This window comes from Suillus paluster (assembly GCF_016628075.1).
Source record: "Suillus paluster strain FC165 chromosome Unknown EDB91scaffold_28, whole genome shotgun sequence".
Lineage (NCBI taxonomy): Eukaryota > Fungi > Basidiomycota > Agaricomycetes > Boletales > Suillaceae > Suillus > Suillus paluster.
In genome coordinates this window covers 63,497-91,273 of record NW_024537588.1, presented here as the reverse complement: position 1 = coordinate 91,273, position 27,777 = coordinate 63,497, and the positions used below count along the sequence as shown (strand labels likewise).

Sequence of the window (27,777 nt, the reverse complement as noted above, 5' to 3'; positions counted from 1 at the left end):
GGGCCGGAAGCTGCAGGGGCTTCCCCATCTTCTTCTTCAGATGATCCTTATCTAAGAACCCATTCACGAAATTCACGACTTGTGCGAAAGAGTACAGCGATGCCTGGCTCGGAGACTAATATAACAACGAAAGGGTCGCCAGGGGCTGCTGAAACAGGCGGACTTCATTCGGTTTCAACGTCAAGTTTGCATCCGTCTCGGCAGACTAGTCCTGCAGAGAGCTCGGTGAACAACAGATCACAGGGGTCTAACAATCCAGGCCTATCGCCCCTTTCAGTCTCCCATGAATTACCCAGATCACATTCGTGCGCGTCATCCATAAATACCACGAGCTCCCTTACACGATCGATTGCTGGATCACTGAGTCGACAAGCTGCATATCGGACACACACGGGACCTTTTCAATCTCACACCGTTAGTGTCAGCTCCATCGCGATTCTACCCCATGTATTCCCGGGAACAATTTCTGTTCCATTGGATTTACTTGCCCAGGCAGAACATCTTGTTCATTACACTGTCCCTCCCGACAACGACGGACAACCGGGCTCAGAAGTCGTTACGCTCTATGACGGTCCGTCGATAGCCCCAATGGTCGCAGATGGAGTCAGGCGGTACGAAAGGCGCATTACCCGGTGAACACGAGCCTCCTCCCTTGCCCTTACTCGAGAGCTAACCTTGCCAAAGGGCCGCAGACTTTTGCAAAATTCCCGTCCCTGCTATGACAATCGCATTTCCAGCGCATGAGTAAGCAATGATTTTACCATTTTCTGCCGCGCTTCAACCTTTCAAAGCACGGCTCTACCGCCAGGATGGACCACTGTCGTGCATCCAGAAGGATCTCGCTACTTTGTGAACCAGGAAAATGTGTGTGAAGTTCATAAATTATTGAAGACTGACGGTTTAAGTTGAATACAGAGAACATGCACAGAAATGAATGTTTGTGACGAAGAAATATGCGGTGACATCGAATGGTACATGCAGTACTTATTGCGTGCACTGGAGTCTAAGTGTGAGGGGCGTGAGCTTGACATGATGCAGGTGGACCTTGTGCTTGAGCCGAAGAAGGCTCCTGACTCTGACAGCATCATTTGTTGGTATTATTTCGTCAACCATCGTGACAGGTGTCTCTTTTGGTTGGATGAATTCGATACCGAGTATATTCTCTCCCATTGTAAAGGCGTTGAAAGTCTTTCGCACATACGTGGGTGCCTGGTAGTTCTCAGGGGTCTGTATCTGACGACTTGCCCTTGTTTTTGTATGCAGAGCTTTCTATTCAAGCACAATACTGGTGTGTTCCATCAAAGGTCCGCACGGCGTCGTTTATTACACCATCACATTCCTAACAACATCACAGGTTCATGTGGAAGTAAAGTAACATGTGACGTAGGAAACATTGGGATTACTTCCCTAGCCTGTGCTCGGTTACGCAGAACCTTGTCGATGAGGTCAAGGATATGTTGGTGCATGCGACATGTGGTTAGTACTCTCTTAACCTTAATACCCTGGCCTAATGCAACGATCAGATCACTTAACGTCCAGGCGGTCTTCTGCGCCATACGATCTCATCCAGCTCAGGGATTACATTTCTGTGATAGACAATGTCAATGGTATGATATAGGTCGTCGATGCCCCCTTGCGGATGTTATGTGCTAATCCCATTTCTCGAAGTTTATTCCCCTACGGATCAGAGCGCGCAACGATGCCACCCCGCAATCGTCATTGGTGAGGCTTGAAATTGAGATCAATCTCTTCCTGACCTTGATTATTATTCAAGGTCGAATAATGCATACATTCAGTCAGTAATCTCCCATTCATCTATGTCTATCTGGCTGTAATTTATGGTAATTTTCCAGGTCACTCTCGCTTCTTGGATTTCCACGGGGAGGACTGCGCGAGACTGATCTTTGGTCAGACAGTGCACGGTTGGGCGTATGAACCGTCCCTGTTGATGCTTATTCTCGCACCCCTCCTGTTCTTGGACCCCGTGACTCAAGTCAAAGAACTGCACAATATTTTTGCTGACAGAATTGCCTGCACACCACGGTGGGATGCATACACTTCGAAATTAAGGGGGCAGCTTCAGGACTCCAATCTCATGGCAAGTCCGTCTTGTTATGGTCGTGTACTTGCATGCTATTAATACTGAGCCAGGCCACTGTCTTGCTCAATGCCAACGTCGGGTTTCTGGCTATCAACACTGTTGATAAGGGCGGTAGATCTGCCGTTCAAATGGCAAGCTACATGTCCCTTGTGACGAGCTTGGGAAGTATAGTTCTTGGCTTGCTCTTTGTCTCCCAAGATCGAACATGTGGACAAAAGACAGCTGAGGAAATAGTTAGTAACTCTTGCTGTATACTAACCATATTTCTTACGGTGGTTGGTTCAGGCATTATTCCTAACAAGCCTTCACGATGAGAGACACGGACTTGAAAAGTTGGCCATCATCTACAGCCTTCCCAAGGCCTTGCTGATGTGGGGGTGAGTTCGCACCCCAATATGATAGGCGGAGCATTGATAATAATATATTAGCATGGTCTTCTTCTGTGCGGCATTCTCAATCGATTGGTGGAGTTCCGGGGATGCCACCTCCAAGGCCGTTGTTGGTAGTGTGACGCTGATCGTATTCGTGATGATTTCAAACAGCATCATTCGGACCAGGGAAGGAGAGAACTCGCTGCATGGAGGTATGTTGGAATCATTATCTCGTCTGCCTGCCGCTTGGAAACGGTTGGAGTTCAGAAGAGCGCAGAGAGACGTTGACAGCGAGCAAGGAGTCGACCTGGCTCCGATGGGTACAACGTAATCATGAGCCGATGATGCTCCACCGTGCAGCACCTCGTAGTTTTCAACCTGAAATACCCTGAAATACCCGGCACATCATGAATTCATCCCAATTCTTTATCCCACACTCTGCTACCCTATTGCCTCCGTGGATTCACCGCTGCAGTATCAATCGGACAGTTGCCTGTCAAGAGATTGGAGCGATAGTTTTCCCATATGCTGCACTGACGCCTCCTGTGATACTCTCAATGAAGACACCCGAATAAGTCAGCGCCTCGGCATCGCCTTCCTGGATACCAAAATGCACAACATCACTCTGCTGCGAAGCTGTCTCGTTGGGATTCGCGAGTGGAAGCTACATCGCAATTCAACAACCATTCATCGAGTGATATAGTTCAGACTTACCTTGAGTAAACCAAAGTGATAATCTCCTTGGCCAGCTGCACCGGGTGAGGCGCTCGAGTTCTCCACAATGCCAGTTACATTCTTCAGTGGCTCTCCATTGGTTGAATAGAAGACGCCAAGGGTGAGATTCGTCCAATCAATCTGGACCGCGAAGTTATGCCAGTCCTTGCAGGTAAAAGGCGTCTCAAATAGAAGGTCGAGCGCATGGTTGCGAACTTTCAGGAATCGAGCGTCGGAGACGGGCACAGTGCCCGTGGGGATGGTGAAAGGTGAACCTAAAACAGGGAGTGTCAATGAAATATAACAACTTGAACATCTTATGACACTGACCGAGCTGGATCTCGAAGACGTGGGTTCCATCATTAGGCTCGATCCAGACGATTTGGTACTCATGGCTGAAATTCAAAGGTCTCTCCGGGTCCTCCAGAATGGATACGTGGAACACAGTGGTTCCTGCATCAGCGACAGCGTTTAATGCGGTATGGTTCCCATTCTTTTGCGCAATGAGCTCCGTCCGGCGGAAACCGTTTTGAGGTGTGCTTCCTCCAGGGACGAAGATAGAAGTGTTGTCAATCGAAATCGTCATCGGCTGTTCTATAGGAGACCATAGATTGGGCGACCACAGCGGTGTAGCATTTAGCGAGTGCCCAAGGAGTTGGGTATACTGCAAGCCGGTTGTTTAGCGGTCTATCATCAAGTAGGATACAACCATACATATGAGGCATTCATGCTGCCTTTGACCGCTCTGAGGTGCAAGTTAGCCTAAAAATGTGGCGGGCGAGATAATACTCACGATAAGTAGGGATCCAGGTCGCTGTTCAGGTCTTCGCTAGTATAGTTGAAAGGGGCACGGCCATCATAGATGAGAGGGGTTGCCGAAGTAAGTGATACAAAAGCAGCGAAAGTGAAGACGATTGAGCGCAGCATCTTAACAGTCCAAGGCCAGCTTGAAACTCGAGGCGAGAAAGAAAGGTAGTGAGATCGAGCATGTCACCTGCATTTTAAGTGAGTGGAGAAATGTCGGGTTAAAGGGGAAACTGGAGGCAGCTGACTGCACGCTATCAATTGCGACATCGCGGCTGCCAGGGGGGAAGGAAACGATGGGAAGATGTCTGTATGTGATCAGTGGTAATCAGTGGTTGTTGATGATACAATATTTAGCCCCCCTTAATGCTTTTTCCAAGTAGAATATCATTATTATAATATTCTCGTCAAAGAGCAACGTGCGAGAACGCGAGCACTAAGCGCTGAGCACCAACCACGTACTCCGACCAAAAAAATTGAGCTGATATCTCCATGGAGTCTGGACTATGTTACGCAAAACCTGCCGGGGTATCATGGATCACCATGATGTCGTGGCAGGTTGTGGTCTGGTTCCGCCAGGTCACGGCTACAGATGCTGAAAAGGAAATTTGAGCGTGACTGGTTTGTGCAATATTCAGCATACAGACATACTATAAGCAGTGGCGAAGCTTATAGAAATATCATAGACAGTATGGCGCAAGCACGATGAGCCACTTGGCATGATAAGAACGTGAGAATATGCGCAAGTACTGTAAATCATCACGATACGAGGCTCGGAGCAGGTATCAGAGAAAGGCAGAAGCATGATTAGCTGTGGACCGTCCTCGGAGGAGCAAATGGTTTTTCCTCGGTAAGGACAAGAAGCATACGAGATAGCACAATCGCCTGGGGTTGTGACCAAAATACTTAGAGAGTGGAAGATCTAGAAGTCTTATTCGGTCAGATCTAGGTTGAACCATACGATCACAAACAATTGCATAGGATAACAACAAATCACTGTCTCCTACATGAACATTTTTGGTATCTCTATGGGTATACGAGTATCGCAGTAGATGCATGCACGGTAAATGAACCTCAGACAATGAGTGCCAACGCAACCATGACAACAACAAAAATGGTAACAACGACAACATGCGGGGTATATGACAGAATATGATAACAGCAAGAACGAAATAAACCGAATACGAAACTCACAATCTACAGACGAGCTAACAAAAAGGCAGTCGAGCCCGCTCAACGGTAAGAGATATCAGATGACGGGTCCTGGTCGACAGGATAGCAATGTAGATCAACTACTTAGAAAAGTCGACGATGAAGTGGCTTATGAACCATCCGTTTACGGCGGCAGGTCCCAGCACTTGTGGGAATGGCAGATGCGCTCAATGAAGTAGAGGCCACGAGGTCGTCGGCCGAGTTTGAGCTTGACATGGCACTGGCAACACTTGATATAGGGGTACTTGCACCCGCGGGCGGCTGAACCGTAGATGTGATGAGGACTGTGTTAGTAGTAGTCGTGCACGATGGAATCGAGGCTACGGAAGGTGCGCCACTAAAGGTGACGGGTAATGAAAGAGCTGGCGCGGATGATGGAATGGCTAGCGTGGAGAATGAAAAAGCTGGCGCGGATGATGGAATGGCTAGCGTGGAGAATGAAATAGCTGACGTAGATGATGAAATAGCTGGCGCGGATGATGGAATGGCTAGCGTGGAGAATGAAATAGCCGGCATGGAGAATGAAACAGCTGACGTAGATGATGAAATAGCTGACGTAGATGATGAAATAGCTGGCTCGGACGACGAAACAGCCGGGGCTAGTGCGGCCGACACAGTGGGAGATGATGTGGCCATGGCAGAAGACGATGTAGCAAAGATATCGTTCTGTGCTCCTGTGGTGAGGTGTCAGGCACAACATTTCCAACTACAACCGAAGAGTCGAAGCCTCACCATCGTTGAACCCACAATTGCTATTGTACGCCGGGCTCTTATTGCTGCCGCTCAGGTCCGTGCCGTTAACCACGATGTTGTTTTCCTCGGCCTGATTCCAGATCAGGATTTGTTTGGCGCCCTCAGTGCATGTGCTTTGGTCCTCCTGGCACCAGACGGGAGCCTTGGGGGTGGCAATAGGAGTAGTGGAGGTGGCGCCTGTGACCATGCACTTGAATCCCTGCATGTAGATGTTAGGCTCGCCGCATCCATTCGGAATCTAAAAAATGTTGTCAATTAATGCGGTAATGAAACGCAGCCGAGAGGCAACAAACCCAAACCCACTGCGGAATATCAATCAGCTTCAGCCTCGTCGAGGAAAATCATTAATAACTTACAGCACAAGTACACCCAGCTGCAGGACAAGCAGGCATGTCCTTGGGAACATCATAGGATGTCACACGTTTCCAGGGGGTGCTTTAATGAACGTTAGGGGACATGCACAGGGTCGCCGGACATGAAACTCACTTGTAGCGGACCGTGAACACAGCAAGGTTGTCCATAGTAACCTGGCTGATATCAGACTGTTTGATCGGTGAGTTTTGTGTTCAGTCGGAAGCAAACTGAAACTGACCTGGTAAGAGATTGCGAACGCACTCCCAGCAGCCATAGACTGGTTCTGTGTATGCACTAACCGCGGTCAGCGCGTCTGTTCGACCACACTTAATGTGTACTTACTGTTTGGATTAGATATGCAATCACTATCGGAGAGAGGGGCGCCGTCCAAGTTTGTGATGGAGTAGTCCTCAGGGTGATTTCCACCATCACCCCACTCGGTTGCGTATTGTCCATTATAAGAGAGGGAAGTCACACCGCGATTGGCAGCTATTTCAACAGTGAAGGAACCACCAGCAGGTCTAGAACAGACAGTGAGATTTATGCGATGAACAGAATATGAAACCCACAGTTCAAGAAAGTCGCCTTCTGCAGGAGGGAAATCATCGCACTAAAAGGCTAAGCACGAATTCATGACTAACAGATATGAACTGACCTGGTTGAAATGGTGAAACCAGTAGTCACTCTTCTTCAGCATCCACAGAGGGCTAACTGGGTCGTCGTTGTTATAATTGACCTGGCCTGCCACAGTTCCCTAGGGACGGACCTGATGAGTTGAATCACGCGAGATGAAGTATAAAACTAACATTCAGGCAATACATTGATTTGTGGAACGCGGCCATATGCGCGTTGGCTAGCACAGCTAGAGACGATAGTGCAAGCAACTTCAGAGCCATTGTGTTGTACTGAAAGGATCGTCAGAAAAATGAATGGTTGGGTCGACTTCGCGTGCAACGCCTGAAGCGAACTAGACAGAAAAGAAAGACGAAGTTGTTAGAGAAAGAGAAAGTTGAAAAGAGCGTTTTAGATCCTGACGATGACGGTGGTGGACAATCCACTAAACTTCTTTTGTTCTTATATACATGGGCGCTGAATTGAAGTTTGAGCCTCACTGTTTCCGCTTTTGGACAACAACGTAAGATTCTAAGAACCCATTGGATTATTCCCTTGGTGACCCTCTCCAACGTTTTGCACTGCGGGACCATATGTCTCCAATCCTCATCTCCGTCCTCCCCGCGTGGTAGGCAAGTTCCATGCGCCGTCAGTGTTGCGAAGACAATCATTAATCGTTGGGATTTTGGGGCTCAGAGTTCTCGTTCACACCGTGAAAAACCATTGAGATTACCCAGCATACAATTGATAATTGACAAGACGATGTGGCCGCTCTTCCACCGCTATTCTGTGGCCTGCCGTACCGGCGGACATCACCATGAACAGATAATTTGCAACTTGGTCCTAGTTGGGCTTTGGAGTGTGGAATTCAGGGACGATGCCTTCGCTGGCACCAGATGAGGTGAGCCTCTATTGTATCTTGAACGAATATAACTCGAAACCTGTTTGCGGGCCTAGTTCATAATCAAGAAGGAACGACTTTGTTCCTTCTATATGGTCTGGCTAGGGGAGACTAGGTTTCAAAGACGGTCCCCGCCAGATCATGGCGTGAACCTATGTAAACTTGAGGGCGCATCCTGATTCATGATAGACCTCGGCGCGTCCCATAGGTTAAAGATAAGTACACTACTCACCCTAGGAGTTTATGGGCCGATTGACAAGATAACATGAGTCAAGAAACGGCACCCCTCGGGTCTGGTGTGATGGGCTGTCGCGGCGAACTGCCCTGCACTGGGAGCCTGCAAGTACCATTCGATTATCTCAGCTGATCCTAGTTTCCTTGTCTACGCGGAGAACTGTCAGTTTGAGGTTGGTTTGAGGCATGTTCAATTTCCGAGATTTAACTTGCCGATCGATCGGTAACCTCGAGAGTGCATGATTTTCGCGGCACTCTAGCATAAAGTTATAAATTTTATACATTGCAACTGTCAAGCAACTGTATCTTCCGCTCATTTCCCCCTTTCGAGTTCTTCCAATGTGTGTGCCATATGAACGCGCCGCATTTTTTGCGGACTCCTGTTGGATACCATGCAGACGCTTGTGATCTTGAAGTTCAAAGGCGCCGTAAAAAAAAATTAGGGTGTTCACGGCGATCACTTTGTACCTCACGCCTATATTCCGCATCCATCGACACCATAACGACCACGGTCAGCCAAACAGCACTTTGTATTAATTTTATTAAAGGGTCACTCATAGTGTTCAAGTAGGAGTGCGATTCGTTCACAAATTTGTCTCGGTGATCGGGTTCGCATGTTAGAAACATGATGCACTCCCTATGTAATATCATTCGTTGATGATCAAAGTGAAACATGATTGATTCGCGCCCTTGGTCGTCCTATTCTAGACAGTGCTCGGGCGCGGATATTTAGAGCCCTAATTGGTATGTACCGGATGCAGGAGTCAGGACCACTGAGTGATGGTCCACGACAAGCGCGACCAGCGTGCCGAATGACATCATTGCATGGCAAACGTTTCTTCGTGGTTTAACTTGTTTAACCGAGTTGAATCGATTCGCGACGCCAGTCAAATCCTACCTCGTGACTCAGCCTCAGCGGCTTAAAAGTTAAAACACATGCGAGGCCCCTCTATTGATGGTTTTAATAGCTGACAACTGACGAGTCTGGATTCTTCCGTCGTTGCTCACTTGCCCTCGCAAAGCACCGTCTGCTCGTGCACATCTGCATTTTAAGCTACCCACCCTCCGTCCCTCTATTGTACAGTAGCATCTTTATCGAGCCTCCATCTCCCGTCGTCTCTCCCGAACTTTTCTATCCACTAGTTAGTCTCTCTTCCGTCTCTTCGAGCCCCCGACTGTAATCCTTTGTATTCTGCGACTCCAATAAAAAGTGACCGAGTCCCCCGAGCATGGAGCTGGGGGACTCCGCTTGCCCTAAACATGAGACCACCTACCTAAGCATAGTTTGATTCATGTTCACGAAATCACAAGTTGCATCTACCCAAACCTACCCCTACAGGACATGGCAGCCGCTATCCAACGCTTCGTTGGAGACGCGCCCATCAACACTTTCCCGCCTGAAGCTACCCAAAATATTCTGGACGAGGAACTCAAGAAAAGAGAAGCAGAGAGATTGTCCAAGAGTGAACAGAAGGAGCCTGGGGCTGGCAGGCGAGCTGGAGGTGCTACACGAAACCCAGATGATAAGAGGAAATTTCTGCTGTGCAGAGCGCTAAATGCGAGCCTTTTGTAGACTATGATGTGCGCTACATTATGGTCCTGACAAATATGAAATCAATCATCAACTCAAATTTCCAGATCCTGTGATCTAAATCTTATAAGCTTGTCCAAGCCAGGGGGATCATATTCGTCTGCATCACAATGTATAATTAGGCAGTGTGCACATGGCTATTGAATCTGCAGGTTGCAAGAGTTGTACTATAACAAATTACTGTACAGTGTATTTTTATCAGAGATCAGTGCGCCGCGCGCCCGCACTCCCCCCGCACTCGTGCAACATCATTCTTGCGCGCCGAACTTTCGTATTCTCGATAGTGAAGGTGTCGGTGAGTAGATGAGCATAGTCACCCATAGACCACTGGCTCGTTGCAGCGAAACCAGCGATCGCACATGCCGGAACTTGGTCATCGAACAATGACATATTCTTGTGATCAATCCGGCTGAATCGAATGTATATAACCAAAGGACGTACGCAGACGGATTTAGGTCGCGTGATTGACAGCGAGCTTCGCTTTCCCCAGATCATTCCGATCAGTTTTGGGGACGATGGGGCGGTGGCGACTAGCAACGAGCCTGCCTCTAGCAGACTGAGCTGGTGAGGCTCGAGCTCTGGATGAATGCCTACCTAAGCTACGCAAACGCTGCTCCCCCCTCGCTGGGGGGTTGCCCCACACCAACGAAATCAGTTGGGAGCTCCTATCATCGGAGGATGAGATCATTGATCGAGGCCTAGCTACGAGGTGGTACTACATCAAGTGACTACATCGTAGCCATGTCTGAACTCACTCAAATACTCACCTCCCCCCTACAGGGAGAACAAGCTTGTGCCCTTCCAAAACAGATACGATGTTACAACGTTGCACTAAAGTTGATAATCATTTTTCCAGCTTCGTCTGGCTAAGTAGGAGTCGGTGACACGATCTCATGCATTGGGCTGGACCGAGCGATAGCTCGGGGTGGGACGCAGGCAGATGGAGCCGCTAGGAGGGCGGGATAACCTGCCTACGAACTCGATCGTGCCGATGACTCTTCGAAAAGTTCGCGAAACGACGGTATGAATTAACAATCATGATATATAAACAACGGAATAGAAGGAATCTACGGATTGCGGAGTAAAGTAAAAAGGGACTGGCGGGCGGGAGCAAACAATGAATGTAGATACGAGTGAGGAATGCGTGAGCTAGTATGCTGAACGAGTCGACGCGGATGCGAGAAATGAACCAAGGAAGAAAGACAAGAAAAGACGCGTTCCGCTCAGCTGGACGTGGTACCGGGATACTCCGGCAGGCTACGTTACCCGGCACCTGTACATGATTATCTTGATAAAACGGCTACTACCGACGTTAAAGTAACTTTCCGAAGTACGTCACATACCCTTGGCCTTTGCTTCACACAGTTCACCGTCATATTTCCAGTCGCATCGTGATAAAGAAGAAGCGACTTCCTTCTATGTCAAATAGAAGGTCTGTTACTAGCAGACATCATAGCATACAAGTCTCAGCTGTATGACTATGATGTCTGCAAGTACTAGTATCACCTGTTCACAGAAGTCCTATCCAGAGAAGGCGTCTAGATGGATTGCTAGTACCAGTAACACAATAATGCTCAGTGTGTCGGTGTCTCCAACTGATCACGCGAGAAAGATACGGAATTACCGACGGCTCTGATTGGTGGACATGTGTGTACTTACTCTGCTCAATCAACTATATTCGTGGGTCTGAAATCTTTTAGCGCTCGCTTCTGCAGCCGGGTGTGATATATTCCCTCCAACTTATCATACACCTTCACGAACGCTTCTTCACCTGGCTTGTAAAATCCACCCACCAAATGGTGAAGGACCCCTCATATTAAAAACAGCACGCCCACGTAGTGGCTTGATCCGATCCACGCACAACATACTTTATGGTTTTACTCCACACACAACAAACAATCAAGGTACGAGCGCGTGGCACCCAATTTTCTACCTTTTTGAACTGACTCTCGTGCTTTGTTAGTACTTTCGAGGTTTGTTGTTGGTTTCCCTCAATTGTTATTCCTGAAGTGCTCAATTACTGGCAAAGTTGCACCGGCCGCTGTTTGGGTGAGTAAAGCGTGTGCTCTTCTGAGTCTTCTCGCAAGTTCATTCGAGACCTCATCCCCACATTAGGCATTCGATTATTGTTTGACCTTTGAACATGAAGTCCGTCTGTTCAGTAGCACGGGTCGTTGGAGCATTGCGCCCGTCATGTTTATCATAACTAGATATGCTCCTATAGTATGGATTATCAGCGAAATTTACGGTGAGTGACACTATCTACTCCTTAGGAAAATGACCTTAATGCTTCATCAGTCACTCTTGGGCCACAATCAGTGGAAACGGTATTGATTCTCTCAACCGTATCCAAAACATGTTAATGCTAGGTGACACAGTGCTTAACAACATATCGGGCTGCTGGGGGTAGGTCACCTCACGATCGTTAGCCCTATGTCTGCTAATATCTCCCAGGTGCGATGGCTCTTATCATGGTGGCTACCGAAGGTCAGCGCACTTGTGTCGATAAAGGAAAATATCCCCTTATGTATTTCAGGTCTTCTTCTCATGCGTACACTTGCCTTATGGCACAACAATGAGAAGATTAAACGATTTTTGTTGGCAAGCTATTTCGTAAGTGTTTTTGCAGTCCTGTTGTTTGAGTGGTGATAATGGTGTCTGAAGCTTCTTGCTATCTCAATGCTCACTTGCGATGTCCTTGCGGTGTCTCCAAATCTCCAAAGTGTATGTGCACCAACATCAAGTCGGAGCTCTGCAGATGAGGCTACAAGAGTGGAACGCCTGATAATGGGCATGTTTGTTAGTGCAGCACTCTTTGAACTCAGTGAGTGATTGGCGAAGCTGCCTTCCTTTGACTCTACTGATGAAATACGTGCAGCGGTGGTTATTGTTACGATATATCATTCAATAACGTCACGCTCTACTGGCATACGTAGTGTCAGTAAATTGGTGTCGAACTTGTCGAAGGGAAGTTTGCTGTATGCGCTATCGCTCCTTGGTATGCCATTTGGATGTTTCTTCTTCTTCTTTGTCTTGCCTGACTGTGCTCTAAGCAATCTCTATTGCAAACATTGTTTCGTTTTCCTTACCGGTATGTGGTTTCCATGCACTTATGGTCAGGTATATGAACTATTGGTGCAGGTCTCAAGCGGGCAGAATGGCATCATCGATGTGTAAGTGGCTGCCCCTCGTATCTAGGGCTAACTGCTCAAACGTCACAACAAGGTTTCAAGGTGTCCTGCATGGCGTTATGGCTTCACGTATTCTTTTTGACCTACGCCATGCAGACCGGAGTGAAGAAGATATTCAAGCCGCCTCATATATACCCTCTTCTAACTTACAGTTTGCATCGTGCACGATCCCCATGACCGCCTTACATGACGAAAGCAATATATGATCATGCCCCACGGAGTGCAGTGTTTTGCGGTCGAGAACATTGCACGCACTGCTCGAGGGTGTCGCACTTTTGTTTACGTGTGACGAAGAACTGACTAGACCGTTGTATTAGAGTAGCCCACCGGCTTTTGCTATAGCCGCCATCGTCTAGCGGTATATTAACCGCCAGCATCCAGTCCGTATACCCCTCGAGCACGCACTCTGCCTTCCCGCTTCTATGACCCCCATGACCCATGAACCCATTCCCACTCCCCACAGACGACTAGCTCGTCCCCTGCTACGCCGTGCATGAGATCCTATCCCGATATTCCCAATGCTTTGCTGGTCTGTGAATGGCCGACACCCTGCTTGTCGAACAAGGTTGTACAATGAACGGCGTTGGGCGTAAGACCTTGTCGTTTTTTGCAGACACGTACAGCCATGCATCTTGGCTCTGTAGTACACATTTCCACAGAACCCCCTAAAAGTTGCGCTTAAATTAGGCGTCCTGTTATAACGGATCGCGTCCCGTTTTCGGCGGCTGCAGTGAAATCCGGTGAGTGCATGTGTTGACTTTCAATGGTCTGTGGGCTTTTGTGGGTTGTGGTTCCGTTTCACTGGGACGCTCTTACCAGACTTCTAACATGCTATTCCGCCTTGAAGATGCATGATCACAGTAAGGCAGTGCTAGAGTGCTCCGTAGTCATACGCGATTATCCTCTGTACATTAGGCTCATGAGATGGTACGGTGCGGCGGGCGGAATCGAATTCATTACGGAAGACGCTCCAGTGGCGACCATCGATAGTCATCGATCAATGCCTATTAATGTTCAAATACTCACTATCCGACATTCCCAGTTTGCAATTGGATTCCGCTTCATTCTGGACATCTCTCCGAGAGACGTACTCTCGATCAATCACACGACCGATGGCATGCGAGGGCAAGGGCTGTCTTGGCGCTCGCTCAATCTCCGCGGGAACACCCGTCTGATGGCAGGGCTGTCTGTTATCACGTGCATTCTTGACATCGTCAGGGCATGAACAGATGTGATGAGCATGTGAGTGGGTCTGCGAATTATTTTGGCTATCTGTCTTGCTTCGAAGGGATAAGCCTCCCTAAACTTCTGCTTACCTCATTCCTCACCTCTGCCCCTTAGGGGTTGTGCTCGGTTATGGCGTTGTTCTGCGTGAGAAAACGTACGTTCTCTGGGAACGAATTGTCTTTCTTCTATTGGTCTACCTAGAGATTGCCCGTTCCGCCTTTCTCACTTTCGTCTTGTGTGTCAGGTTGAATTGCACAGTAAGCTACTCAGCTACATAATCAAGAAGGAACGATTCTTTTCCTTATTTTATGGACTGGCTAGGGGAAACTAACTCAGCTATCTGATTTGACGACCGCCCTTTCCTCAGGCAAGCCTAGATTCCTGTCGTGTGCATCTTAAACTTCGCATTCAAATGTTTAGAAACCATCATGGAGGTCATCCACAACCCTCATCAATCTCACCTTGATACACTGCAGTACAGTCCAGACTCCACGCTGAAGGGTCGTCGAGCGAAATGCCCAAGCTCATCCAACGGTAGTGCATAATGCGGGTCATTTTACGCTGATCACCCATGCATATGTACAACATAATACTCTAGCCTTCTGACAGTTGTCAGATTGGGAATACACCCGGCACGACTACCGACGCACATGCACACGATTACAGGACTTTGTCATAGCAACTTAATGCGGCAGATCAGTACAGCCATGTACAGCTGCGCATGGCAAACCCTCGAGTTGGCGACAGCTAAAACGTTCATGCATACTCCTCAGCAATACGGCCTTGATTTTCCAAGATATCGGTTCTTCTAAGTGCGAACAGGTGCGAATGAATTTGATGTGGTGTTCAATAGATGTACTGGGGTTATCTAATTCATATAATCATCGTCTCGGTCCTTTATGAATTGGATTGGCAGGTACATAATATTAATAATGTCATCCTTCTCAGTTGTCAAGGGTATCAAAAAAACCCAACATCGCCTTCAGTACTACTTGGTGTTAACGTTGATCTTTCGATATGGAGTTTAGCCTAGGTTCAGCAGGCCGCCGTATTCAGCTCGCACCAATGGCATCATTTGCTCCACCAAGCGGCGCAAAGCTTTGCTATGTAGAGTTAGAATTTCAGTTACTATATATAATTGGATATGATTTGTTGATATACATTACATATGTTATGTCCGGCGACCCGGCACACGCTGAACATTGTGCATGTGCATGATCATTAATGCAACCGTGACGCTCCGAGTTGGCCCCGACTTATGATTTATCGTTCTACTATTAACAAACGTTTTTCGGCTAAATCCAATCCTGCATGCTGCAGTTGAAAACTTTAGATTCAAAACGCCCCACCAGCGCTACTGTGATTTCCTCTTATACCCGGACAGTGGAACCAGCCAGATTGTCCCCTCTTCTTTGCGCTTCGTGATAGAACCTTCGTTTTTACGTTGATCTTGCCGTAGCTCTTATTAGCTCTTATTAGAAGCCCAGGCGCATCATATCGATCCCTTGCCTGCCAGCCTAGCAGCACGATGTCTGAACAAGCAGAAGGCAGAGAGACTCGCCAGAGAACTGCTCTCGAGGAGTATGAACAATCTGGCGAGGGCCGACCCCCTTTCATTCTGACATATACCGAGGTCAAGCTCCTGGGCATTGCTGGGGTGAGTGCTCTGTGCCGTGTCCAGTCTGCGACAACTTCTGATCTATCGTCCAGGTTGGCTTTTTCTTAGATGGTAGGCATTTGACCCTGCTTAGGGGCAAGCTCTCACACGTTTGACAGCTTATGACTTGTTCATTATCAATGTAAGCGTATTGTTTCAATGGGTGACGTGTAGGACTAGATCGACTCGCGCAGCCCGTATCTACCATGCTGCAGTTTAGGCTGTACGGAAGCGGAACCATGCCCTCCAACCTGCAAGGTTTATTGAAAGCCGCTGCCAACATCGGAAGTGTGATCGGCCAGTTCCTGTTCGGTGAGCTGCATAATATACCATGCTTTACCCCGCTTCACGATACATCTGCAATGATATAGGCTACTGTGCTGATGCCTTCGGGAGAAAGGCAATCTGTCAGTCATTTGCATCGTTCTTGCTAGCCTCAACATTCACATGCGTTTCCAGACGGAAAAGAGCTTATGCTCATCATCATTGCGACTATCCTCTGCATTTCTACACCTACAGGTGTGTCTTTCGAGCCTTCATGGTATTCGCGAGCGCTAAGCTATGTCCAGGCACGCTCTCCCCAACCGGGTGCCTGATCTACTTGACCATGTTCCGTATCCTGCTTGGCGTGGGTGTCGGCGGCGACTACCCCATGTCGGCTTCCGTGACAAGTGACCGTGCCGTGCTCCGTAAGCGTGGAACCATGCTCGCATACATCTTCGCCAACCAGGGATGGGGCAGCTTCATGGGGTCGCTGATGAATATCATCGTTCTGGCATGCTACAAGCACGTCATGAATGATGAAAATGAGACATCCAAGGTCGACGGAGGTGCGTACTGTGTACTAGTTGCATGGTGGCGTTGTTGATGGACATTTACCCCTGAAATCAGTGTGGAGGATCATCGTTGGATTGTCGCTCATTCCAGCTTTTGGGACACTCTACCAGCGCTTGACACTCCCCGAATCCACGCGTTTTAAGAAGTCGCAGGATGCAGAATTAGTTGAAGAGGGTGACTTGAAGAAAGAGACGTTGGTGGTCGAAGCTCATGTTCATGCTACCGGATCGGAAGGAAGTGTCGATGAGAAACGTTCTACTGTGCCTGCACACAAGAAGGCTCATTTCCGAGGTATGATTCCTTACTGTGTCGACCATGCTCCTTGGTGTCACGGATGTTCTAGATGTTTTTCAGTACTTCTCCGAATGGAGACACCTCAAGATACTCATCGGAACTTGCTCGTGCTGGTTTCTACTAGACATTGCGTATGTCGGTTGTCGATCATCGAATGGGTTTCCCTCTGATATGGTGCTGCTAGCTTCTACGGCATTAATTTGAACACGAATGTAGTGCTCACTGAGATAGGTTACGCCGGGGGATCGGGCACGCCCTGGGAGAAGCTCTTCAAGGTCGCTACAGGAAACATCATCATCACCGCACTAGGATTTGTGCCAGGTACATCCATTGATCCATCCCTCAGCGTACATGCTCACTCTAAAAAGGCTACTACGTGACTGTGCTCACCATCGAGAAACTCGGCCGCAAGACCATTCAAATCATGGGATTCCTGATGGAAGCTCTGTTCCGTGAGCTGCCACGAATCCTCCTGAGAAATATCTACTGACGGCGTACTGTAGTGGGCATCTTGGCTGGGAAATTCCATACCTTGAGCACTGCAGCATTCATAGTAAATTTCACGCTTCTCCAGGTGTGTGATAGAACCCCTGATGGGAGAACCCGACTTATTCAGTCTTGATTCAGTTCTTTTTCAATTTCGGAGCCAATGCGTGAGTACTTAGCTTGACTAGAACACGCTCCGTTCTGACTTGACTGTTACATACATAGTACCACTTACGTGCGTTACTATGCATGTTTATCCCCTGAAGGCAGCTAATAGAACCCGCAGTGCTATCCCGCTGAGGTATTCCCCACTCGCTACCGAGCTTTTGCGCACGGCATGTCCGCGGCATGCGGGAAATCAGGAGCAATCATATCTGCACTCGTATTTAACTCCCTCACAACCTCGATCGGGACACCTGCTGTGCTTTGGAGTATGTACCTTGATCAACTAATGTGTATTGGCAACTAATTTATTTTTATTTTTAGTCTTCGTCGGTTGCTCACTTCTCGGTGCTGGTATGAAAAACTATGATTTCCTTTCGGGAACGTATTGTCTGACGAGCTGGTTTGCAGCTTTCACGTTCCTTTTGCCTGAAGTTGCTGGTCGTGACCCAGATGCGATCCTCGCAGAGGAGCTGAGAGAGCGACAGTAGCCTCTGGTGTTGCTAACATCAAGCAGCACTCATTCTCGCGGGCGAATCGCTATAAGTGTTATCGCCCACCCCATGCAAACCACCGTTCATAAGTACTTCTCTCGTTTAGTTAAGCACTTTCCTGTCTCCCCGTCCGCAATAGAAACGGACGTAAAAGTTACTCAGAGCATCGACATAGTTAGTATCTACAGTCATATAGAACCACAGTACTATCAGATGAGAGCATGTACATTAATTTTTCCTCGGCTGTCTGAAACACACGTCTGTGGATAACCGTCAAGTCGTGTAGTGTCGTACCATGAAGTAAATGAAAATGCTTCCGCATGAAAGATCACCAAGTACATAGAAAATAAGCTCACAGAATCGAAGAGATCTCCAATTGCAAGCTAGGTCTTTTCCCATTCTTGCCATAATTCTGTAGAGACACGAATACTTATTATAGCCTTCTTCAAGAGACTTCCGGCTATTAATCCAAGCCTCCTTTGCCTTCTAGAAATGGAGGGTACGCATCTCAACTTCATGCAGCCACATACAATTTCAAGGAAAAACTGTACGCTGATCAGCGTCATGCTGCGCTGAGGTATCGCTATCCAGCATCGACATTAGCCCGGTCGACCCCTCGGTGGTCGTCCACCATTGGGAGGTCCTAATAGACGGATTCCGGTCGCGAAAAGTCCATGTGGAAACTACAGCACCTCTGTGAGTGCAGTTCACCCAAACCCAATTGCGGACTACAAATCAGGAGCGTTCGTCTGAAAGTTCTGTAATGCAAAAATTCATATCAATGGCAACCATTGCTGATGTCATACAGTTAGTCTTGAGGGTTTGGTACGCGCTTCAGGCGTGGGTCCTGGGGTATCATTCTATAGCTGTTTCTGACCAGACAATTAAGGATAAGGACATGAACCTTACAGCAGTGCTAGTGAGCACCGGGCACTACGCGATAGCTTGACAGGGACCTCGTGCGCGATGGTCTCGTGCGTGATGGTAACGCACACTCCACACACTCTGGATGTATTGCGAGCTAGAACCACAACAATGAATAGGAACACGACGCGATTGCAGGATTCACGTACGAATCCACGAAAATATATATATTGCTCACTGCCAGCTTGCTTGCCTTCTGAACTTTTCGAGTCTCGACGGAAAGCAGATTCATGTTCGCCGGCCCATCTGAGTCGGTAGATTCGGACACGCCCGGGATACGCGCTGACTAAGCCATCCCCATATGCCAACAATTTTGAAACAGTAAATCCACCGTTCCGAAGTTGAAGGCCTCTGCTTAGGATCGTCACCGCCGACGACTGTGACGGGCTCAAATATGCTCAAAGCTTCAAAGTCAGTCGCTGGAATCCAGCGGCAAGCAAATTTCTCAATCAAGCGTGGTCTCGCAACTGTTGCGGACCCTCCAGTTCGCCGATATGGCGGTCTCAAAGACCAGGACCGCATCTTCACCAATGCATATTGTAGACACGACCATGGTATAAAGGGCGCCGTGGTAAGTCTGATGTGCTCATACAGCTCTTCTTTTGTCTTACTGTCACTGATAGTCTCGTGGTGACTGGCATCGCACGAAAGACATTCTTTTGAAGGGTGACTCTTGGATCATTCAAACAATCAAGGATTCAGGTCTCAGAGGTCGTGGTGGTGCTGGATTCCCAAGTGGTCTCAAATGGTCATTCATGAACAAGCCTGGATGGGAAAAGGATAAACGGTATATTTCCTCTCGAGTCATAGCCTTTTGTAGTTTCGGTGCTCACTTATCTATAGGCCTCGCTATCTGGTTGTCAACGCCGACGAGGGAGAGCCGGGAACTTGCAAGGACCGCGAGATTCTTCGTGGTGACCCCCATAAACTTGTGGAGGGCTGTCTCGTCGCCGGTCGAGCCATGAACGCAACCGCTGCCTACATTTATATTCGCGGAGAATTTTTCCAGGAGGCCTCCCACCTTCAACAAGCCATAACTGAGGCGTACAAAGCTGGACTCATTGGCAAAGATGCATGCGGTTCCGGTTACTCGTTTGACGTATACCTCCATCGCGGAGCTGGCGCATATATATGCGGCGAGGAAACTGCGTTGATCGAAAGTCTTGAGGGCAAGCAAGGCAAGCCCCGACTAAAGCCACCTTTTCCTGCAGACGTTGGTTTGTTCGGATGCCCTACCACTGTTGCTAATGTCGAGACTGTTGCCGTGGCACCTACTATCTGCCGTCGTGGCGGATCTTGGTTCGCCAGCTTCGGTCGTGAGCGTAATCAGGGTACAAAACTCTTTTGCATTAGCGGTCACGTTAACAACCCTTGTGTTGTGGAAGAGGAGATGAGCATCCCATTGAAAGAGCTTATTGAGCGGCATTGTGGAGGCGTCAGAGGTGGCTGGGATAACTTACTCGGTATCATTCCTGGTGGAAGCTCTGTTCCTGTCTTACCCATCGACAAGTGCTCAGAAGTCTTGATGGACTATGATTCTTTGAAGGATGCACAGTCGGGTCTTGGAACGGGTGCCGTCATCGTAATGGACAAGAGCACGGACATCGTATCTGCTATTGCACGGTTCTCTTCAGTACGCGGGTCCCGTGTTCTTTTCCCACACCTCACTAATGCTTAACTTCCTATCAGTTCTACAAACACGAGTCTTGTGGCCAGTGTACCCCCTGCCGGGAGGGCACGACGTGGATGATGAACATGATGAACCGTATGGTTGAAGGTCGCGCTCATAGACGTGAGATCGACATGCTCCTTGAGATCACGTAAGTTGTTCCTTTGCGGCTTTCCTCAGCTCACTGTTCTCTGCAGTAAACAAGTAGAGGGTCGGACCATCTGTGCTCTCGGCGATGCTGCCGCCTGGCCCATTCAGGGCCTCATGCGTCATTTCCGTCCAGAAGTTGAAGCACGTATCGATGCTTTCCGTGCGTCGCACGGTGGTGTGATGTTTGGTGGTCGTATGATACACGACGCGGATCCAACGCTTGCGATACCCGACAACTTGGGTGCTAACCTAATCGAACCCGGTGATAGAGTATGACCTGTTACTTAGCCCGTGATGTATACAGTGCATCAATTGAATTGACTGCACGCGACAACTACAGTGACAGGAACCACTTATCACAGCTTATCACGATCCTTCACAAGGAAATCTTGCTGACACGTTGAGTACGTGATGTGCGGAGTGTAACTTAGTAAGTGCCGTTGTGGGCAGGATAATCAGTTCTGCCATGTCCGAGAAGTCTGGCGGAGAGTTTTCTTCTGTGTTTCATTGACATTCTCCTGCGACGTCGATTGTGACAGTCCGGGCCACTGCGGCGTTGGGTTGTGCTATTTTTTGGACGAGCTCAGTCGTTGCTCAGCACTCTGTGTTCGCGACTGACTTTGTTCCAAATGGGCATATTTTTTAGGTTCATGATTACAGTTTACATATACTTCAGTTATATGGGTCCGTTCTGCGGCATTGCAGTGCCAGGCACAACTAGTTCAACACCTTGGCTGCTCTCAGTCGGACTCATAATGTACGAGCTGCTGTGACCCACGGTGTCAGTCAGCACTTCTCTATAATCGCGGCGGAACCAAGATCAGGGTCGAAATCCTCGTTACTGGAAGTCTGAAACCGACGGCTGTTACTAGCCTTGCGGGTAGAAATACGATGGCAGAACACTAAATACACCTCAAATTTCCTTTCCATTCTTGCCGATGATGATCATGTCCCCTCTGCCAATCCCCGGTAATGCTTGGAAAACAATAGAAGGTAAGCAATGACTGTCGGGCTTGCAGATGTATCTCATCCCTCAAGAAAGTTGTAGCTTGCGTATTCCACGGGAGTGCCATCACCACTACACTTTTTCGACTTGTATACCGGTTGTCTACATCCAGATTCTGGTGGGAAGATGCGTGGGCTGCAATCGCTCTTGTGTTTGATGTCATCTGCTTATTCGGAGTATGGGCTGAAGGGCCAATATGTGTGTAGTATTCTGAAACGCGGCAACGTTGAGCTCAAATCACTCCAGTTTACAATGATCCTCCCGTTTATACGGTCATGTTCTGGCTACTCCCGATAGCTTTCACCTCTGTTTTATGGTGTGTTGTCGAGTCGTGCCTGTTCTGTTTCCATTTCTCATGTCACCAGGGCAGCGAGGATGAGTATCATATATTCTATTTTACGCGTCGCAGATCCCCGATGTACAATTCGGTGGGTTGTGTATGGCGTCATAAGCTGCTTCGCAGTCATGTGGACAGCCTTGATTGTTCAAAAGGTGTTCACTTGTGTGTATCACGGGTGCAGCATAGGATCCGACATCGCTATTGCAGATCTCGTCAGTCAGTGAATTCAGCCCAAGAAGTTCTTTCGATCACTGATGTGCTCTCTTTCAAGCCGATTCGATATCGGACCTAATGTTGGTGATCATGCCTACATATCTCTTACGAGATGTCGGGCTCACCTACCATCAACGAATTCTTGTCACATCAGTCTTTTGCGCCTCTTTGTTGACCACCGCCATGGCAATTCCCCTTTCCGTTCTCCTTTTGGTAGCTCCGGTTTCGGGGACTGCACTAATATTCGCGCATGTCAAGGTGTGCAGTTACTTCTGTTTCTTAACTTGTCTGATCATACCATGCCACAAAAGTCAGCAACTTCGTTAATAATCGCAAATTTGCTTGTTATAATCTCCTTTGTTTACCGCTACCTCCGAAGCTCCAGGGCAGATCTGGACAGGCCAGCAGCGAATGGAGCGGCGGAATTTACGACCGTCGTCGATCTTGGCCTCCTCACGGTGGACAGGAGCCAGAGCACCACACATGCCGCATCTATATCGATGAGCACTATGACTTCCATCCAGACGTGTCCCACCTCTCAAGTGGTTGGAAAATTAAGTCAACCATCAAGCGATCTATCGTGCTAGCATTGAGGTCGGGAAACCTTTACTTTTTGTGGCGAGCTCCTAGCGTCTGATACCTATTCCTGTAGTTTTTCGTCGATTTGGTTTAGAAACGAGATCTGAACACGTGCAAGCATCACGTTGAACTTGCGTTGTATTCATTCCACCTTGCATGATAGTTGCAACCGGAACTTCGGATCCGATGATTCAAAACAAATTCAAAGCACACACGTGTCTCCACAACCAAACCTTGACCCAAATGTCGAACGTCAGCTGATAAGGCATGTTTTACCGAAGTAAAACGCATGCTTGAATTGATCAACGATGTTCCGGTGGTTTTTATGGGCGTGAGTAGGGCTACTTGCATGCACGGACAAGCAACATCAAAATAAACACGGTTCCCCCTATTCACTGGGAGTAAAACGTCCAGTCCAATCAAATCCAAGTGTGAAGTATGCACGAAATGAAGGTGTACAGATACTTCCAGGGTATGATGTACGCCGAGACGACATCGAAAGATTGAAAAACGAGGATAACAGTGCGATAGGGATGCGTATTGGTGAATGATGCTACGGTATGTAGGAGCGGGTAAACGTTGTGAATGTAAGAAAATATGACGGGATACCGAGAAGTCTGGGGCATGTCGTAATGACTGGGGTAAACATCGTTTTGCAATGATTATGTGACGGCGCCAATGAACTGATCATACCCATGCCATGACGATGTTGGCAAGGAAGATCAAGAAACTGAAGTACTCCCTGGTTTGCAGTTACCACTATAACTCATCCCCCTGGAGAGCTTTGGGAAGCTCGCGAGCGGCCTAACAGCCGTGGGAGTTGCTGGAGATGTATAGGAGGTATTAACCCTGCGTAGTTGTGGCGGCGGCGGCGGCGCGAACGCACGCCATTTCTCTTCCCATGCGCGAAGACCGGCAACAAAACCAGGGTTAGGATTAATGCACGGTCTGCGATGTTTGACTAGAGCATATGCCTGCTCGTACGACATTCCGAGATCATGAATGAGATAAGCGATGACTATGGCTGGAGAGCGTGAGACGCCCTGTTACGCAAGAGCCACGTCAGACTTGAAGTTGCAAAACTGATAAAGGGGCGCACCTGCTGGCAATGCACCAGGACGTTTCCACCATTTTTCAGTGCGTTAGCAATATACTGGCATGCTCCTTCAAGGTGTGGACGAAGGTCAGCGGAGGGTTTATCGAGAATGTCTATCCGGAGACAGCGAAAGCCATCCTTTTCTGATATCGGAAGCCAGGGGACATCGAGTACTTGTACGACATGAGTGATATGATGGTGTGCGAGCAACTCGCGATCCATCGTTGCGGACATGGAGCCAAGGTACAAGGACCCAGGCTGCGAGCTGGAGGGGTGGGCCACTGATTGAATTGGAGGCATGGACGAAGACGGAAACTGAACAGGAAGAATCTGATGCATAGGCGTGCAAATTGCCTCCATAACGTCTGGAGACATGCCCTCAAAACGGATCATAATTTGGCAGTGGGACGGGGGGAGATGAGCAGGGAAATGGTCAGCTCGATATCGGAAAGCTAATGCGAGATGATACGATCACAGTTCGAATGAAGAATTGTTTTACAGGTGACACTTGGGCAGAATATTGGAGAAACTTTAGCAGTGGAGCGATATTAGGAGAATGGAGGAGCTGCATTGAACAGATGAAGTTGCCTTCAAATAATCGGGGTAGTTTCCTATTTTGGAGGCCAAGTACTAGTAGTCCTCCAACCGTCAATTCAATGTCATCCACAATCTGGATCGCAGAAGAAAATCATGAACTGGATTAGATGGTGATCCTCGGTGATCACATCAAGTTTATCTCAAAAGGTGCACTCGACGTACCTGGACCTTGATCATCTATCACATTCATCATCCAATATTGCTAACCTCAAGACTTCGATTCGGTTCGAACTTTGAGGCAATTCGACACACTCGGTCCGTTATGCCTCTACCGGAACTGCGAAATGAAAGCTAAGACCGTCAGCTATCAGCGTCTAGATACCGTGTTTATCACTACGGCGACGTCGCAACTAGAATCTAAGAGAAGTACGCCAGCAAATTATACTGTTCCCCCCAGTGCATTTTACTTGCCCACGATCCTTTGTACTCAAAATATATTTCCACAACTCTTGTGCCGCTTCAGTGCCGTGGAGCGGGCGCCTGGACCTTCATTTATAGCTTTTCTCCATGGAACGCCTCGTGTCCAGGCCGTTCGAGGCCCAGTGACTTTCCACCACCCTAGGGGCTAGATTCTCTAAGGTTCCCGTTTATTGAGTTCTCGGCAAGAACCTTGCCACGAGTTCGGTATCTGCCTTAACGCTGACCGGAACTTCTTTGTTCTCCTTCCGGTATATTGGGCTCGGAAGCTGGAGCGGAATAGTTCCTGAATTGTATCAAATCCCTGTGAGTTTGCAGCATCAGGATAAACATAAACACGAGGTTACTGTTCCAATGTTGTATGGCAATTGTCCTGCCTTTAATTCATTGTCTATCGGAGGAGTACGTGAGGCTGATCTGTCCAGACCAAGTAAATTCTGATCACGGCAGCCCGAACTACAATCTTTCCTCAATCATTTACTAGCCCCTGAGTAACGCCTTAAGCGCCTATCACTGATGTAAGTACGAGAAATGAGTCAGAGTGTCTTCGCTGTTTTATCAGATGGCGGTAAATGACGACTGCTGGTGCCTGCCTTTGGGAGGCAGAGCCCCAAAAGCATAGGCACGTCTCGGGTTTTCTTTCCAGCACGTTTGCAGCAAATGTCTTAATGTTTTGTGCAATGATTCCAGTGTGGACGCACTAGATTTTCTTAACCGCGATTTCTCCTGATCTCATGCATTCAAATGGGCGATCCGGTAAACCCGTATCTGTCACTTGTTCATGTGCGCCTCAACGCATATTTTCGCTCATCTTCGGCAGGAGCTTCCTATTAACTTATCTGTCTATGTACCGTCCAGCGAATGCATGATATATTGGACCATCTCCACAAGCGGCCCATTTCACCCGATCTGTTTTCGGTTCCTTCACGCGATGAATTCGCCTGGGGAAGCTCGCACACTTCTGCGCGGTGGGCCACGTGAATATACAGTGCTTCTGTAGCTCAATTCCTGCTATGGTTAGTCGCGCCAAGTAGAATGCAGGGAAACAGCACAGGAAATTATGACGAATAGGTGGCCAGGCACCTAGCCTATCAACAACGTCACGGTCACTTGCACATTGCACTCATCAAGCTCGTTGCCCCCGCGAGAGCCCAACGGATGCATGGAATTGTCAGCACATGGTCTGGAACAATACATCAAGAACGCGCATTTTTACCTGGCAAGTGGGCAAACTCCAACAAGTCACACTTCGTAAAGTCGACATGCGAATGCCCGGGTACGGCACAATTAAGTTTCACGTCGACGAAGGCGAACACCGCAGGCTTCGCTTGTTACACTGTACATCAAGGATGTGCTGTTTCAGTTCTGCGTCATTGCAATCCCAGCGAGTACCTTGCAGAATCGAGTCTTCTTGACGTTGTCTAGGGTGCAAAGACCTCATCAAGGGAAGGTCCAACGTGTAATTCACAATACCTTCTGAGTTGGGGCTTCTGCACCCCGAATATCGGAGGTAAGGGTCGTTGCAGACATGTGACTCAAACTCGAAGCGGATTATGAGGACAAAAGCGTGGATATAGAACGTACTACCAAGAGCCAATGCAATCCTACTTGAGCTTATTCAAGACTGAAAAAGCAGAGACATCAATGCAAAGTCAAATACTGATGAGGCCGCACACTTGTCCGGTCACGCAAAAAAATAGAGTGAGGGAAAGGACAGATCATGAAGATTGCAAATAACAACTAGTCGTGAAGGGTATGGACTCTTGACAGGGGCAAGGGTGTAGTCAGAAGCGGTGCGGTGCGGCGAGGGTGGAAAGTAAGACGGATAGCCTACACAACCACGCAGTGGTGTTTCTTGCTATTCTTGGGCCGGCTAAGAAGTGCAGCCCTCGTAGCATATTGGAAGACTTCGCGAACGCCCTCGCCTGTTCTAGCAGAACACTCGAGATAGTGCCTTGCGCCAATCTTGTTTGCCACGGCCATACCCTGAAAAGGTGGACACATCATCTAGAGAAATCTGCAAGGAAGAAAACAGAAACGTACCTCCTCAGGAGTTACAGGTCTCTGGCTCGTCTTCTTGAGCTCGTCAATCACTCGTCGGTCACGTCTGAGGTCGTTCTTGCAGCCAACAAGAATGATAGGAAGACCGGCGCAGAAGTGCATCACCTCAGAAATCCACTGCATTCGGGAGATGCCGTCAGGACCGAATGAGGCATTGCTCATTGGCCAGACGTACCTTTTCTTGAACGTTGTCCAGAGAATCTGGTGAGTCTACAGCAAAGCAGATAAGAATGACGTGGGTGTCTGGGTAGCTGAGAGGTCTGAGACGGTCATAGTCTTCTTGTCCTGCCGTATCCCATAGCGCAAGCTCTACGTGCTTTCCATCAACCTCCACATCTGCCACATAGTTCTCGAAGACGGTCGGAACATAGACCTATACACACAAGAATCAAGGGAATAATCAGGCAAACAGGCGGCTGACGACTGTAATTGAAAAGTACCTCAGGAAATGTTCCTTTGGAGAAAACTATCAACAAACACGTCTATTAATGATGTGAGCTCGTCCTTGGCTGTTTCACGTCAAAGTTAAGGGGCGAACCTTTCCACAAGCACCATCACCAACGATAACAAGCTTCCTCCTGATTTCGGCCATTATTCAAACGTAGAAAGTAGGATTGCGTGGATGTACGGGCGCTGCTTGGGGATGATGGTGTTCAGCGAGACAAGAGTCGCACGATGATACAAGTCGGTCTTTTAATCGGTCTTTCAATGCCACACAATGGGCTGTGTC

General features: G+C 48.4%; 10 protein-coding genes across 10 annotated transcripts; 6 read left to right on the top strand and 4 right to left on the bottom strand.

The window, feature by feature from the left end:
• Nucleotides 1-459: 459 nt before the first annotated feature.
• On the top strand, nucleotides 460-3,012 carry EDB91DRAFT_381128 (uncharacterized protein). The gene is made up of 14 exons (XM_041327060.1): nucleotides 460-632; nucleotides 685-744; nucleotides 809-864; nucleotides 916-1,201; nucleotides 1,264-1,288; nucleotides 1,388-1,476; nucleotides 1,524-1,607; nucleotides 1,669-1,722; nucleotides 1,775-1,795; nucleotides 1,854-2,098; nucleotides 2,152-2,334; nucleotides 2,387-2,478; nucleotides 2,530-2,684; nucleotides 2,740-3,012. The coding sequence occupies exons 2-14, from the start codon at nucleotides 741-743 to the stop codon at nucleotides 2,862-2,864; spliced, it is 1,419 nt and encodes a 472-aa protein (XP_041176809.1). The 5' UTR covers nucleotides 460-632; nucleotides 685-740; the 3' UTR covers nucleotides 2,865-3,012.
• Nucleotides 2,969-4,113, bottom strand: EDB91DRAFT_1053830 (uncharacterized protein; the record flags this gene model as incomplete). The annotated part of the gene is made up of 5 exons (XM_041313780.1): nucleotides 2,969-3,136; nucleotides 3,187-3,461; nucleotides 3,517-3,850; nucleotides 3,901-3,931; nucleotides 3,980-4,113. The coding sequence occupies 5 exons, from the start codon at nucleotides 4,111-4,113 to the stop codon at nucleotides 2,969-2,971; spliced, it is 942 nt and encodes a 313-aa protein (XP_041176808.1).
• An 827-nt stretch (nucleotides 4,114-4,940) lies between these two features.
• EDB91DRAFT_1134902 (uncharacterized protein) lies at nucleotides 4,941-7,416 on the bottom strand. Its single transcript, XM_041318792.1, has 11 exons — nucleotides 7,116-7,416; nucleotides 6,965-7,063; nucleotides 6,879-6,919; nucleotides 6,652-6,830; nucleotides 6,548-6,603; nucleotides 6,442-6,497; nucleotides 6,312-6,390; nucleotides 6,249-6,257; nucleotides 5,935-6,193; nucleotides 5,785-5,876; nucleotides 4,941-5,721 (listed from the first exon to the last, which is right to left on the bottom strand). The coding sequence occupies exons 1-11, from the start codon at nucleotides 7,203-7,205 to the stop codon at nucleotides 5,287-5,289; spliced, it is 1,395 nt and encodes a 464-aa protein (XP_041176807.1). The 5' UTR covers nucleotides 7,206-7,416; the 3' UTR covers nucleotides 4,941-5,286.
• A 1,988-nt stretch (nucleotides 7,417-9,404) lies between these two features.
• EDB91DRAFT_1028742 (uncharacterized protein) lies at nucleotides 9,405-9,581 on the top strand (the record flags this gene model as incomplete). Its single annotated transcript, XM_041312684.1, has 1 exon — nucleotides 9,405-9,581. A coding segment is annotated over one exon (177 nt), but the record flags the coding sequence as incomplete, so codon positions are not given.
• A 1,767-nt stretch (nucleotides 9,582-11,348) lies between these two features.
• On the top strand, nucleotides 11,349-13,323 carry EDB91DRAFT_380977 (uncharacterized protein). The gene is made up of 13 exons (XM_041327059.1): nucleotides 11,349-11,551; nucleotides 11,611-11,620; nucleotides 11,677-11,696; nucleotides 11,763-11,895; nucleotides 11,946-11,974; nucleotides 12,026-12,053; nucleotides 12,102-12,134; nucleotides 12,184-12,260; nucleotides 12,312-12,471; nucleotides 12,526-12,645; nucleotides 12,701-12,738; nucleotides 12,789-12,820; nucleotides 12,873-13,323. The coding sequence occupies exons 1-13, from the start codon at nucleotides 11,519-11,521 to the stop codon at nucleotides 13,042-13,044; spliced, it is 885 nt and encodes a 294-aa protein (XP_041176805.1). The 5' UTR covers nucleotides 11,349-11,518; the 3' UTR covers nucleotides 13,045-13,323.
• Nucleotides 13,324-15,278: 1,955 nt separating this feature from the next.
• On the top strand, nucleotides 15,279-17,992 carry EDB91DRAFT_1284193 (major facilitator superfamily domain-containing protein; the record flags this gene model as incomplete). Its single annotated transcript, XM_041324771.1, has 16 exons — nucleotides 15,279-15,722; nucleotides 15,776-15,794; nucleotides 15,842-15,864; nucleotides 15,917-16,034; nucleotides 16,094-16,129; nucleotides 16,182-16,241; nucleotides 16,292-16,552; nucleotides 16,614-16,850; nucleotides 16,903-16,984; nucleotides 17,038-17,174; nucleotides 17,222-17,305; nucleotides 17,357-17,427; nucleotides 17,481-17,506; nucleotides 17,565-17,574; nucleotides 17,626-17,770; nucleotides 17,826-17,992. Exons 1-16 carry the CDS (start codon nucleotides 15,594-15,596, stop codon nucleotides 17,990-17,992), a joined length of 1,605 nt encoding a protein of 534 aa, XP_041176804.1. The 5' UTR covers nucleotides 15,279-15,593.
• A 1,321-nt stretch (nucleotides 17,993-19,313) lies between these two features.
• EDB91DRAFT_1248743 (NADH-binding subunit of NADH:ubiquinone oxidoreductase) lies at nucleotides 19,314-21,014 on the top strand (the record flags this gene model as incomplete). The annotated part of the gene is made up of 5 exons (XM_041322973.1): nucleotides 19,314-19,490; nucleotides 19,543-19,706; nucleotides 19,763-20,552; nucleotides 20,609-20,739; nucleotides 20,786-21,014. 5 exons carry the CDS (start codon nucleotides 19,314-19,316, stop codon nucleotides 21,012-21,014), a joined length of 1,491 nt encoding a protein of 496 aa, XP_041176803.1.
• A 762-nt stretch (nucleotides 21,015-21,776) lies between these two features.
• On the top strand, nucleotides 21,777-22,665 carry EDB91DRAFT_1024408 (uncharacterized protein; the record flags this gene model as incomplete). The annotated part of the gene is made up of 5 exons (XM_041312615.1): nucleotides 21,777-21,942; nucleotides 21,991-22,060; nucleotides 22,110-22,300; nucleotides 22,356-22,555; nucleotides 22,609-22,665. Coding segments are annotated over 5 exons (684 nt in total), but the record flags the coding sequence as incomplete, so codon positions are not given.
• A 933-nt stretch (nucleotides 22,666-23,598) lies between these two features.
• EDB91DRAFT_1237496 (protein-tyrosine phosphatase-like protein) lies at nucleotides 23,599-24,365 on the bottom strand (the record flags this gene model as incomplete). Its single annotated transcript, XM_041321594.1, has 2 exons — nucleotides 23,599-23,919; nucleotides 23,976-24,365. 2 exons carry the CDS (start codon nucleotides 24,363-24,365, stop codon nucleotides 23,599-23,601), a joined length of 711 nt encoding a protein of 236 aa, XP_041176801.1.
• Nucleotides 24,366-26,685: 2,320 nt separating this feature from the next.
• Nucleotides 26,686-27,732, bottom strand: EDB91DRAFT_1134830 (P-loop containing nucleoside triphosphate hydrolase protein). The gene is made up of 5 exons (XM_041318791.1): nucleotides 27,586-27,732; nucleotides 27,488-27,529; nucleotides 27,223-27,420; nucleotides 27,030-27,164; nucleotides 26,686-26,972 (listed from the first exon to the last, which is right to left on the bottom strand). Exons 1-5 carry the CDS (start codon nucleotides 27,637-27,639, stop codon nucleotides 26,817-26,819), a joined length of 585 nt encoding a protein of 194 aa, XP_041176800.1. The 5' UTR covers nucleotides 27,640-27,732; the 3' UTR covers nucleotides 26,686-26,816.
• Between the last annotated feature and the right edge of the window lie 45 nt (nucleotides 27,733-27,777).

Excerpts from the sequence above, each read along its gene's own strand:
- EDB91DRAFT_381128 (XM_041327060.1), top strand. Across the intron at positions 1,202-1,263 it reads TGAAAGTCTTTCGCACATAC|AGCTTTCTATTCAAGCACAA; the intron begins GTGGGTGCCTGG and ends TTTTGTATGCAG. Across the intron at positions 1,796-1,853 it reads TCGAATAATGCATACATTCA|GTCACTCTCGCTTCTTGGAT; the intron begins GTCAGTAATCTC and ends GTAATTTTCCAG.
- EDB91DRAFT_1134902 (XM_041318792.1), bottom strand. The coding sequence starts at position 7,205 with ATGGCTCTGAAGTTGCTTGCACTATCGTCTCTAGCTGTGCTAGCCAAC. Across the intron at positions 6,498-6,547 it reads CGTTCGCAATCTCTTACCAG|TCTGATATCAGCCAGGTTAC; the intron begins GTCAGTTTCAGT and ends CCGATCAAACAG. Across the intron at positions 6,391-6,441 it reads GTGTTCACGGTCCGCTACAA|CACCCCCTGGAAACGTGTGA; the intron begins GTGAGTTTCATG and ends CGTTCATTAAAG.
- EDB91DRAFT_380977 (XM_041327059.1), top strand. The coding sequence starts at position 11,519 with ATGGTTTTACTCCACACACAACAAACAATCAAG. Across the intron at positions 11,975-12,025 it reads GGCCACAATCAGTGGAAACG|TGCTTAACAACATATCGGGC; the intron begins GTATTGATTCTC and ends TAGGTGACACAG. Across the intron at positions 12,739-12,788 it reads TTGTTTCGTTTTCCTTACCG|GTCTCAAGCGGGCAGAATGG; the intron begins GTATGTGGTTTC and ends CTATTGGTGCAG.
- EDB91DRAFT_1134830 (XM_041318791.1), bottom strand. The coding sequence starts at position 27,639 with ATGGCCGAAATCAGGAGGAAGCTTGTTATCGTTGGTGATGGTGCTTGT. Across the intron at positions 27,530-27,585 it reads GTGATGGTGCTTGTGGAAAG|ACGTGTTTGTTGATAGTTTT; the intron begins GTTCGCCCCTTA and ends CATCATTAATAG. Across the intron at positions 27,421-27,487 it reads CCAAAGGAACATTTCCTGAG|GTCTATGTTCCGACCGTCTT; the intron begins GTACTTTTCAAT and ends TTGTGTGTATAG.